The sequence below is a fragment of the Pelobates fuscus genome, chromosome 6, assembly GCF_036172605.1.
Source record: "Pelobates fuscus isolate aPelFus1 chromosome 6, aPelFus1.pri, whole genome shotgun sequence".
NCBI lineage: Eukaryota > Metazoa > Chordata > Amphibia > Anura > Pelobatidae > Pelobates > Pelobates fuscus.
The window spans coordinates 299,359,320-299,372,365 of NC_086322.1; the positions used below are offsets into that span (position 1 = coordinate 299,359,320).

At 45.8% G+C, this 13,046-nt stretch overlaps 1 protein-coding gene across 1 annotated transcript in view; it reads left to right on the forward strand.

Moving 5' to 3' along the window:
* Nucleotides 1-11,372, forward strand: part of TAF4 (TATA-box binding protein associated factor 4) — a 33,662-nt gene extending 22,290 nt beyond the window's left edge. The window contains exons 9-16 of the mRNA XM_063459610.1: nt 13-157; nt 3,066-3,180; nt 5,366-5,535; nt 6,735-6,865; nt 7,126-7,251; nt 7,437-7,493; nt 7,577-7,696; nt 9,498-11,372. Of these exons, the coding sequence (XP_063315680.1) occupies nt 13-157; nt 3,066-3,180; nt 5,366-5,535; nt 6,735-6,865; nt 7,126-7,251; nt 7,437-7,493; nt 7,577-7,696; nt 9,498-9,665 (1,032 nt within the window). The 3' untranslated portion in view covers nt 9,666-11,372. The remainder of the gene's footprint in view (nt 1-12; nt 158-3,065; nt 3,181-5,365; nt 5,536-6,734; nt 6,866-7,125; nt 7,252-7,436; nt 7,494-7,576; nt 7,697-9,497) is intronic.
* The last annotated feature ends 1,674 nt before the right edge of the window (nt 11,373-13,046 follow it).

Sequence of the window (13,046 nt, forward strand, 5' to 3'; positions counted from 1 at the left end):
CCTTCATCCAAGGTTATCCAGCAAGCGCACAAAGCAGGTGCCGTGGTACGTCCTCCACAAGTCACATTGACACAGACACCTATGGTAGCACTTAGACAGCCTCAGAATCGGTTAATGCTGACACCACAGCAGATCCAAATAAATCCAATGCAAACGGGTGAGTATGTGTCCTCCGTGTGCAGGCTGCAAAATGTGTGGTTTATTTTGAAATGCTCTCCATCCAAAGTTTGCCCACCTGTGCCAATGTGCCATATCCTGCCACATACTGAGCCAACGCAAAATGTGGAACCTGTCAAATACTGACTGAAATATCAGCATGCAAACGAGTAGCTGCACTTAGCTGAAATGGTGTTAAATAGACATGAAAATCCCCTTCCAGAAACAATATTCCCAGTGTTTGTTACCTAACTAAAATGGAGTGTATGTCTGTGTAATTGGTACGTCTCGTTTTAGGTGTAGAGGCAGTCATTGTTACTTTGTAAAAATAATAATGAAAACTATGGAGATTCTGTATTACCAGCAGCGAATACGAACCTGTTATTTTTATAGCTAGGAATACACAGGGGAGATGAGAACTAGCTGGATGAAATATCGTATTGTATTTCTGTGTGTCTGTATTAATGTGTGTGATAGAGCACTTGTGGACTGGCAGTTATGTTGAACGAGAAGGTCTAGTTTGCAGTCAGAGGTGTTTAGTGTGTTGAGGTCAGGACTCTGTGCCGGCTTCTCGATTTCCTTCCAAACAAGTCTTAATGGACCTTGCTTTGTGCAGTGGGGTTCAGTCAGGCTGGAACAGGACACTGCCTTCCCCAAACTGTTACCGCAAAGTTAGACGCTCTCAGGTCTCTAAAATGTCTTTGTATCCTCAGCCCAAACCCTGAAAAACAGTCCCAGACAATTATCCCTCCTCCACCTGACAGCAGGCACCATGGATTCCCCTAGGTAGGTTTCTCCCGGCATCCTCCACACCCAGATCCTTCTATCAGACTGCCAGATAATGATACACGATTCATCATTCCAGCAAACGCGTTTGCCAAGCTCCAGAGTCGAGTGGTGGTGTGCGTTCCATCATTGATGTGAGGCTTGTATACAGCCCCTCGGTCATGTGGTCATATTTCATGAAGCTCTCAATGCAGTTCTTGTGCTGATGTTGTTTCCAGAGGCAGTTTGGAGCTCTGTAGTGAAACATCAAACGACTTTCATGAGTTTCAGCACTCCGTGCCCGACTTTGCAAACATGCGTGGTCTACCACTCCTTGCCCCCACTCTGGGAGGCTGCATTGTCTACCACTCTGTGCCCTCACTCTGGGTGCCTGTGTGGTCTCGCACTCTGTGCCCTCGCACTCCGTGCCCTCACTCTAGGTGCCTGCGTGGTCTACCACTCCTTGCCCCCACTCTGGGAGCTTGCGTGGTCTCGCACTCCGCGCCCCCACTCTGGGAGCCTGCGTGGTCTTGCACTCCGCGCCCCCACTCTGGGCGCCTGCGTAGTCTCGCACTCCGCCTCCCCACTCTGGGAGCCTGCGTGGTCTCGCACTCCGCGCCCCCACTCTGGGCGCCTGCGTAGTCTCGCACTCCGCGCCCCCACTCTGGGAGCCTGGGTGGTCTCGCACTCTGCGCCCCCACTCTTGGAGCCTGCGTGGTCTCGCACTCTGCGCCCCCACTCTTGGAGCCTGCGTGGTCTCGCACTCCGTGCCCCCACTCTTGGAGCCTGCGTTGTCTCGCACTCCGCGCCCCCACTCTGGGAGCCTGCGTGGTCTCGCACTCTGGGAGCCTGCGTGGTCTCGCATTCCGCGCCCCCACTCTGGGAGCCTGCGTGGTCTCGCATTCCGCGCCCCCACTCTGGGAGCCTAGGTGGTCTTGCACTCCGCGCCCTCACTCTTGGAGCCTAGGTGGTCTTGCACTCCGCGCCCTCACTCTGGGAGCCTGCGTGGTCTCGCACTCTGCACTACACCTCTGGGAGCGTGCCTGGTCTCGCACTCCTCGCCCTCACTCTGGAAGCCTGCGTGGTCTCGCAGTCCGCGCCCCCACTCTGGGAGCCTGCGTGGTCTCGCACTCCGCGCCCTCACTCTGGGAGCCTGCGTGGTCTCGCACTCCGCGAGCCTGTGTGGTCTCGCACTCCTCGCCCCCATTCTGGGAGCCTAGGTATTCTCGCAGTCCACGCCCCCACTCTGGGAGCCTGTGTGGTCTCCCACTCCACGCTCTCACTCTGGGAGCCTGAGTGGTCTCGCACTCTGCGCCCCCACTCTGGGAGCCTGCGTCGTCTCAAACTCCGCGAGCCTGCGTGGTCTCGCACTCCGCGCCCCCACTCTGGGAGCCTGCGTGGTCTCGCAGTCCGCGAGCCTGTGTGGTCTCGCACTCCTCGCCCCCATTCTGGGAGCCTAGGTATTCTCGCAGTCCGCCCCCACTCTGGGAGCCTGTGTGGTCTCCCACTCCACGCTCTCACTCTGGTAGCCTGCGTGGTCTCGCACTCCGCGCCCCCACTCTGGGAGCCTGTGTGGTCTCGCACTTCCTGGCTGGGCTGTTGTTGCTCCTGGACGTTTCCACTTCTCAATAATAGCACTTACCATAGACCGGGGCAGAAATTTATGGCCTGGACTGTGTGTGTGTGTGTGTGTGTGTGTGTGTATATATATATATATATATATATATATATATATATATATATATATATATATATATATATCTCCAGACTCTGGCACTCAACCCCAAAAAATGTAAATCAAAACAATATTACCTGGGTACCTCCAAGCAGATAAATAAACAAAGTCAAACAGGAGCAGTCGCTTGGATTTTCCAAAAGTGTATTTCAATAAGTATTCATCAACTATACATTAACGTTTCGACCTTTCAGGGTCTTTATCAAGATGATCTTGATAAAGACCCTGAAGGGTCGAAACGTTGATATTTATCTGATAGATAGATATATCTTTATATATATCCCGGTGAAACTGTCTTAAACAACCACTTTGCAGTGCTGTGTTTTATAGATGCGTTTGATACAGATTATGCGTTTCCTTGCTTTCTGTCCTTTTTTTAAATTAATGTATGATTTTAATTTCTTTACAGTTCCAGTTGTCAAACCAACTGTGCTACCGGGCACCAAAACAATGTCCACGATAACCACGCAGATTGCTGCCGCTCAGAAAAATAAATTAAAAGAGCCAGGTGGAGGATCGTTCAGGTGAGATGCTGAGTGCACTACACCTCCTGTCAGGATCTCTGAGGGAGAAATACCCCGAGCACTACACCTCCTGTCAGGGTCTCTGAGAGAGAAACACAGCGGGCACTACACCTCCCGTCAGGGTCTCTGAGAGAGAGAAACACAGTGGGCACTACACCTCCCGTCAGGGTCTCTGAGAGAGAAACACAGCGGGCACTACACCTCCTGTCAGGGTCTCTGAGAGAGAGAGAAACACCGCGGGCACTACACCTCCCGTCAGGGTCTCTGAGAGAGAGAAACACAGTGGGCACTACACCTCCCGTCAGGGTCTCTGAGAGAGAGAAACACAGTGGGCACTACACCTCCCGTCAGGGTCTCTGAGAGAGAAACACAGCGGGCACTACACCTCCCGTCAGGGTCTCTGAGAGAGAGAAACACAGTGGGCACTACACCTCCCGTCAGGGTCTCTGAGAGAGAGAAACACTGCGGGCACTACACCTCCTGTCAGGATCTCTGAAGGAGAAACACAGTGGGCACTACACCTCCCGTCAGGGTCTCTGAGAGAGAGAAACACAGTGGGCACTACACCTCCCGTCAGGGTCTCTGAGGGAGAAACACAGCGGGCACTACACCTCCTGGCAGGGTCTCTGAGAGAGAGAGAAACACCGCGGGCACTACACCTCCCGTCAGGGTCTCTGAGAGAGAGAAACACTGCGGGCACTACACCTCCTGTCAGGATCTCTGAAGGAGAAACACAGCGGGCACTGCACCTCCTGTCAGGGTCTCTGAGGGAGAAACACAGCGGGCACTACACCTCCTGTCAGGGTCTCTGAGAGAGAGAGAAACACAGTGGGCACTACACCTCCTGTCAGGGTCTCTGATAGAGAGAAACACCGTGGGCACTACACCTCCTGTCAGGGTCTCTGAGGGAGAGAGAAACACAGTGGGCACTACACCTCCTGTCAGGGTCTCTGATAGAGAGAAACACCGTGGGCACTACACCTCCTGTCAGGGTCTCTGAGGGAGAAACACAGCGGGCACTACACCTCCTGTCAGGGTCTCTGAGAGAGAGAGAAACACAGCGGGCACTACACCTCCTGTTGGGGTCTCTGAAGGAGAAACACAGCGGGCACTGCACCTCCTGTCAGGGTCTCTGAGGGAGAAACACAGCGGGCACTACACCTCCTGTCAGGGTCTCTGAGGGAGAAACACAGCGGGCACTACAACTCCTGTCAGGGTCTCTGAGGGAGAAACACAGCGGGCACTACACCTCCTGTCAGGGTCTCTGAGGGAGAAACACAGCGGGCACTACAACTCCTGTCAGGGTCTCTGAGGGAGAAACACAGCGGGCACTACACCTCCTGTCAGGGTCTCTGAGAGAGAGAGAGAAACACAGCGGGCACTACACCTCCTGTTGGGGTCTCTGAAGGAGAAACACAGCGGGCACTGCACCTCCTGTCAGGGTCTCTGAGGGAGAAACACAGCGGGCACTACACCTCCTGTCAGGGTCTCTGAGGGAGAAACACAGCGGGCACTACACCTCCTGTCAGGGTCTCTGAGAGAGAGAGAAACACAGCGGGCACTACACCTCCTGTTGGGGTCTCTGAAGGAGAAACACAGCGGGCACTGCACCTCCTGTCAGGGTCTCTGAGGGAGAAACACAGCGGGCACTACACCTCCTGTCAGGGTCTCTGAGGGAGAAACACAGCGGGCACTACAACTCCTGTCAGGGTCTCTGAGGGAGAAACACAGCGGGCACTACACCTCCTGTCAGGGTCTCTGAGGGAGAAACACAGCGGGCACTACAACTCCTGTCAGGGTCTCTGAGGGAGAAACACAGCGGGCACTACACCTCCTGTCAGGGTCTCTGAAGGAGAAACACAGCGGGCACTACACCTCCTGTCAGGGTCTCTGAAGGCTCCGGTTATTTGATGCTGGTCTGCGTTATGCCATATGCATTTAGTTTCCATATTAATAAGAAATACTTATCACTTGCATATCGACCACACGCACTGAAACGTACAGCTCTCCCATGAGTTTCTATAGCAGTATGTGTAGATTCCATACATGCTCCGTAGATCCAAGTGGGATCTTTACTGAATGCAGTGTTTGTGTTTTTTTAGAGTCTGTTAATGCATTTTTATGGGTGATCTATTTTTAAACATTTAAAAAATAAATAAATAATAATAATTTCCTGTCCATTCAGAGATGATGATGATATAAATGATGTAGCGTCCATGGCGGGCGTTAACCTGTCGGAGGAAAGTGCACGGATATTGGCAACAAACTCTGAGCTAGTGGGAACGTTAACGCGTTCTTGTAAAGATGAGACGTTCCTACTTCCGTCATTACTGCAGCGAAGGATACTTGAAATCGGTAGGTGTTCTTTTCAGATTCACCGGCTGTATTTTGATAATGCAAAATGTGATAAATATCTACTATGATGCAGTAGGTTCCTGACATTTCCCATTGTAGATCGATTGAGACGTATAGCGTTTGCCAATGAAATCGAAGTAGAAAGAATTGGGATTGTAATGGCCTTGTGTAAAAGTTTTTCTTATATGAACCTGTATAGATCTTAATTTTCAAGCGCATTCCAGATTGTTCAGATTGTCCTGTGTTCCTTATTGCGATGTAAGAGAGAGCGTCTGTATATAAGCTTGCTTGCGAAGAGCAATGCGCCCGATTCTGCGCTCACCGTTGCATTGTTTCACAGGGCTTTTAATTCATAGATAAATATAACGTGGCTGCGGCCTTACCACCTCTAACTGCCACCAGGGGCCACAGTCACAATTTAGTTTTTTTTTTTTTTATGAAGATAGAAATCAAAGACTCTTTTTATTAGTATTTTAACCCTGTGATAAGGTATCAGAAGACAAAGTAAACGGCTGCCTTTATCTTACGGACAAGACGTTTGTAGTGGGCGGAGCTACTGTCCCCTTTCCCAACGCTCACACCCTGCCGATGGGAAGATGTTTCTTCTGTCGCCATGCATAACAGATGCTGATGGTGGTGTTATGCTCAGACCCCCCACTCTGGGCTTCCTCTGTAATCCTGACACAATCCATGTTTCTATTTTACCTTTTAGACTGCTAGTGTTCTGGAGTTAATCTATTAAAGGAACACTCCGCTTGCTGAAATGCTTTAGGCTTTACCAGCATGTCCCTGTGTGAGCATGTTTATAGCCCCCCACTTGCTTTGAGCTCTCATTCAAAGTGGAAATAGTTTTCTATGAGAAATGTTGCCGTCAGATTGCGGTGATAGCCATGCATGCTTTGGTGCCTACATCTAAAATAAAACCAGAACACTCCATGTTTAGAAGTAAATCTATCCGAATTCTGTCAGATTTGCTACGTACCTACCTTTGGATCTGTTGCAGCAGGTGGTTGCCTGAGCGTTTTGGTTTGAGTCTCCTTTTCAGCCTAAATTGTTATGTAAGCTCAATTTGTGGCCCCTCATTGCTGGATCTTTTGGTTTAACTCTGTGGACTAACGATCCTACCGATTCCTCCTGTCCGACAGATCGGCGGATTATTTTTTCCCTCTCTGTATTTTAACCGACATCTCTTCCTACAGGTAAAAAGCACGGGATTACAGAAATCAATCCAGATGTGGTTGGCTACGTTTCCCACGCCACACAACAGCGACTACAAAACATAGTGGAAAAAATCTCAGAAACGGCTCAGCAGAAAAATATCTCACATAAGGTGATACTTTGTGCTAATGTAGGACTGTTTGGGGGGGGTGCGGGGAGAGGGGGGGTTGTAAGTGGAGGAAAGGGACTGGTGGCTAGCACAGTGTCATGATTGCAGTCATAAGCTTCTGAAGGTCTAATATTTAAAAGGGATCTGTCATATATTCACGTCTAGTCTTCTTAATGTATTTAGTAACTTTATTCTAATAACATAGAGCCAGATATATATTGTTTGTTTAATGCTCTGGCCTTTTCACGGCCATGTTTCTGTAGGAGGATGATCGCTATGAACAGTCCACTGATGTTCGAACACAGCTCAAATTCTTCGAGCAGCTTGACCACATAGAGAAGCAGAGGAAAGACGAGCAGGAAAGAGAAATTCTCATGCGGGCAGCTAAGGTACTCATGCTTCTGGCGGAGCCTGGAATCCATTGTTTTTACAAAATACAATACGTGAATTTTTTATACTTGTCTCATCCTTCATCCGTTCTGTAAAATGCTATCTACTAGGGTAGGCAGGGACCGTAAATGATACAATATACAATCCGTGGATGTCTTCTCATTTCTTTCTTTTTCCTTAACAGTCTCGATCAAGGCAGGAAGATCCGGAACAGTTACGGCTGAAACAGAAAGCAAAGGAGGTACGAAATGCATGAGAACTCGGGAAATGGACTGATTGGTCACAGAGAGAATATCCAGATTGTAAACTCTTTGTTCCCCATAGATGCAGCAACAGGAACTGGCACAGATGAGGCAGAGAGATGCAAATCTAACAGCGTTAGCAGCTATTGGCCCTCGAAAGAAGAGGAAAGTAGAGTCTCCGGGGCCCGGTTCAGGGTCAGAGGTTTGTATTCCATAATTCCGTGTAAATGGAGAATGTTTGCCAAATTAACATGCAATATGCAGGGCTTGTACAGGCAGTGGGAACGAGCTTTAAAAGAAAGAAGGAAAGGCTTATTAGAGGGCCAGTGTAGGGGCTGGATGGGGGGCAAGGGCGGGGGACAGTTGGGGATAAGGGCAGGCATAAGGGGCCGGATTGGGGGAGAAGGATAGTCATAAATGGCTGGATGGGGGCAGTAGGCAGACGTAAGGGGCTGGATAGGCAACAAGTGCTAATATTGGATAAGGGAGAAGGGCACATGTAAGGACCGGATGTGGGTAGGAGGGCAGGCGTAAGTGGTTGGGGGAAGAGAAGTGTTGGATTATAATAAGTGAGAGAAGGGGGGTGATTGTGGAAAGAGGAGAGAATTTGGTGATGTTGAGAACTCAGGCAGTAGGAAGACAGCAAAAGTTTAAAGATAGATTCCCCTTTTGATAAAATGGTGTGAGAGTTGCTGATTAGAAGCAGGGCTATTGCTTTAATAAGTTGCTCCATGGTCACGGCTTTTAAGAGGTCTGCTGCCCCTTTAGTAAAGACGCTGCCTGGTGCCATACTCTATATTTGCAGATTAGAGTAAAAATAAGGGATTTGTAAAATCTTAGGGCATTGCTGCTTTTTAAGTAAAAGCTCTGTAATTTACGGATCCGTACATAATGCTGTCTGGTGGGACTGCCCGTCAGTATTGTGAGTAATTAGACGTGGCACACACTAGAGGCTTGTTAGACAGCTGTTGTGATAGTGCAGGAAGCTAACTCAGGACCTGAATGGCCAAATAATGAGCAGGTTTTCTACTGTGAAAAGTACAGAACAGCCGCACATGCTTGTGCCAGCCGGGCACGTCTCCTCTATCTCCTTATTGTGATTAAACCGCATAAATGGGCAGCAGAACCCCCAGCCAGATGTTGCAGATGCTTTAATGATGTTTGCGATTCACACTAAAGCATTCTATGGTCTGTCTAGCCAACCCCAGCGAAGCATTACACTGACAGCGATAACGCAGTGCCTTCTGATCTTATAATACTTCACACTCCACTGAGCTCGAGTAGCAGAGAAAAGCTTTTCTTGAATATTTTTTTTCATGCTCTTAGCAAAAATAAGGAGCGGACGTGGTTTAGGGCATTCAACCATCTCACGGACACTAGGAAGGAAATCTGTTTGTAGATTGATCTGGTAGAAATAAAGAATCAAACTTTTCTCTTTGGGAGATTTAACCATTGACCTACCCTAGTGTACAAATACTGTCCTCCTCTCTGGTAGTGGTTTGTAACAATGGGGCAGGGAAGGTTTATACTGTTAAGGAAAGACTGTATTTAGCTGCGTGTCGTCCTTGTTCATACGTGGTCTGAATGAGCCACACCGCTCTCTACTCCAAACAAACCTTTGGTGTCAGTCCATAGTTCCCAAATAGAGTTTTATTAACCTTCGTAGTAATGAGACTTGGCAGGTATCGTAGTGCAAACAGCGCTGTTATTAGTGACAAACACTGACACATCTGAAACCTTAAATGGTCTATTCACTAAACTGGTATTGGCAGAGAATTGACCAGGAAATTTCAGGCCAAAATAGCGGAATCTGAGAATTTGTCAATTTTTTTGTGTTTTAATTTAAAATGTTCAGTTCCATAGTTGGTTCGCCATAATTCACAGTTTAGTTTATATTTTTAGTGTTTTATTGAAAGAATGCCGGTTATAATGGCTAGATCTCCGTGATTTACAGCGACAGAAGACAGGAGATACCTACTGACTTTTTTCTTTTTCTTCCCCAGTCATCCAGCACAAGTACGGCGACGGCGAGCAGCTCGGGAGGAGGAAGTAACCGTCAGTTTACACGACAAAGGATAACGCGGGTGAATCTCAGGGACCTCATATTTTGTTTGGAAAACGAACGAGAGACTAGCCATTCACTATTGCTATACAAAGCATTCCTTAAGTGAAAATATGAACCTAAAACCACAAAAAACTCAACAAAAATGGAAAAGAGCAAGGTATTTTTTTGTTGTTTTTGCAAAGGCGACACCCTTACCCCTTCCCAGGACAATTTGATATTATTGCAAATAATCCCCCACTTTTTTTTTTCTTGAGCCATTAATGGTTTTACGCCCCAATCACACACCCTCTGATCCATCACATCAGCAAGATCCGCAACATGCAAACAGACGGCGAGGAATGGACAGTTACACCGACGATTTTGGAAGTGATGCCTTCTGCAAACCAAGCCATATACGGATTATTCATCACAGCTAGCGCCATTTTAGCCACCCCGTGCTATGTCCTGTTTAGATTTCATGGGTTTTCGTTTCCCCTACACACTTTTACAGTTTGAAACCCCGTAAATGATGTCTCTCAGCCGCATAACGCCATCCCTGCCAAGCCAGTAAAGGGTTTCTTGTTTTTTGCGCCAGTTCAGTGTTGCAGACGGCTAAGCCCACTTTTATTTTTATTTTATTTTCTTGTATTTATTGATTTTTAACCCATCTATTGGGTGCTGCATCTCAGAAACCCCCTCGCCGCTGGATTTTACTAATTTCACGTTTAACTGTGAGCAAAACACGCTACATCTGCTCTATTTCAGTGTATTTTTTTTTTTTTTTAATCCACTTTAACCTCAATTTTAATCTCATTTTCCAAAAAAAGATTGGATAATTGTTTTTATCTCTACAGAATTTTTTTAAATAAAACCAATGCAATGCTTCTTCTACGTTTATTTGTAGAGATGTACCGCGTGGGCAAATGAAACCGGGGAATAGTGTATATGACCCTACATATATATTTTACTTGCACTGTTTTTTTCCCATATATATATATATAAATATATATATATTTTATTTTTTTGTGTGTGTGTGTACTTTTTTTTTTTTTGTATGTTTTAATTGTAATTTTTTTTTTATTCTTTAAATCCACCTGAATTGCTTCACCCTCTTTATACCAGAGACTGCAAGCAAAAAGGAATAAAGCAGTAAGTCACTTGTACAGAAAGGGTTAAGTTTCTATTTAAAAATAAAACTAATATTTTAGCTTCATCATGACCTATGATCTGTTCTGCAAATCGAGTGGGGCAAATCTCAACCTGCTTGTAGTTGCATTTTGGAAATGACTGTAGATAATGTAATGGCACATTATAGCGGGGAAAGACTGTCTCCCAACACAAATGATCCCATGTACCACAAATTAATATGTAAAAACCATAATTATTTTGCTAAGAACCGTATGCAAGCTTTGGCGACAAACTTTATCTGTCACCCGAGCAAAGCTCCTTTCTTTGTATCTATTTTTTTATTACGAAAAAAAATCTACTATTTGGTTCTTTATATTTTGAAAGGTTGCTGTATTCAATTGTCGATTGGTAATACTTTTCTGAGTGTATATAGTCTGGCTTTGTGTGCAGCCCCGCTATTACCGCAATCTCTGCCTTGTAGACTGAATTCTAATCAGTATTCTCCTGAGCTGTTACATCACTTTGTCGCCTCAATGCCCAGCTTGTAATTCCATCTTTTGTTTCTCATTGTACATTTTGCACAGTTACCTGTTTATATGTAAATATTTTACTTTCAAAAAAAAAAAAAATGAAGTTTTTAACTGCTCTTGTTTTATATAGGATTGAAAGAAAATTAACTCCTTTATTAAAAACAAATTTATCTGTATCTTGTCTGATTTCTACATTTTTCTGTGTCACAAACTGGGCTTTTGAGATGTTACTGCGCTTCCCATTGCACTGTTCTGCAGTTTATGAACGCGCCTCGTGGTTTTAACACGATAAGTAAAGACAAGACGTACTTTAGAATATGTATTGAAGGAACTGATCCGTCACTAAAATAGCGGACAAGGAGCCTATTTGATACGGCACAGTCACCATTTTATCCAGTTGATGGAATTGGTTGAGTATGTAGCAATGGGCTTCTAACCTAGTCCTTTTATGTTCTTAAAGCAGTACTGTCTCCATCTTTGCAGAATTTGCAAAGACCCCCATTACTTCAGGGTAGGGTGGGTCAGGCAAAGGAGAGTTCTACTTACCCGAACCTGTCCCTTGCAGAGGCTGCCATCTACTTCCGGTGAGTCTTCTTCAGTTCCTGGCTCTTCAGCATGCGCGTTTGTGCAGCATTTGGATAAACGCTTCTAGAAGGCTCTGCCCAGTGTCTAAAAGTGTCAGGCGTAGGAAATATACAGAGACAAAGTACTCCATACTGTCTCATTAGATCTCTTGACTGGGTAGGAATTTTAGTGATATTCTCACTCTGTCAGTATTCTATCTTTTTATGAAATACAAAATTTTCACAGTTGGTTGACAGTGCAGCTTTAAACTATATATAGTTAAAAGGAATTTTGTTTTCACGGTCATGCCAAGTTTGGGAGTGAATAGCATATTAGCATCACTGTTCACCTGTAGAGGTGGTGTGCCGTCACAGTGACCGCAAGGAAGCCGATCAGCGCTGCCCATACATGGAGTGCGCTCGTGAGTTAACTAATATGTCCAATCGTTCATAACACGGAACTTCAACGTCTCCTCACATAGCAGTAATCCTGCACTGCTTGCTCTGTCGTGTAATGAGGACGACTGATTGCAACTCGTGTGACTTGATAGGTCGGTTTCTGCTGGTCGCTTCCGTTGGATCTCTGTCCTGTCCGCATCATTCAGACGATACCCCAAACGTTGAGCTGCAACGTGTTTGCTCAAAATAAACCGCGGACACTTCTTTATTTTCTGCTTCTCAGACATATTACCGTATTTACTTAAATCTACCTCAATTTTTTAAACCTGAAAAATGTTGTTGCTGGCAAACGTAATGCACATACAACATTGTGCTACAATGAAAATGTTGCCATATACCATAGTAACAATGATGGTATTTCAATTTTAGTGTTACATGTTAAGTCTATTCTTTCTTAAGCCCTCTTTCAGGAATGAAATTTGCCTGTGTGAATTCGGCTGAACAGAATTTAATTATTTATTTTAGGATCCAGGCCCGATGTTTGGGTCTTACCAAACACTGACTGAAATCTTGAATTATACAATCTAGGCCAAAAATGACTACTTTCTCAACTCCACTACAGTCGTAGATTGGATATTTTAGCATAAACCTTGTGGATTTTATTTTATTTTTTTGAATTCTTCATTTATGCCACAGTCAGACATATGTTGGACATTTCAGAAGTACAATAAAGATGCACATATTTAACCAAAAAAACAAAACATTTACAAATAAATAGTTTGTCAGGGTTCTTTATAGTATGATGGATTCTGACTGTAATGAAACAGACATGATAAAATCATATAGGCTGGCAACATGAGTCTTCCATGGAAAATTTATAGTACGAAC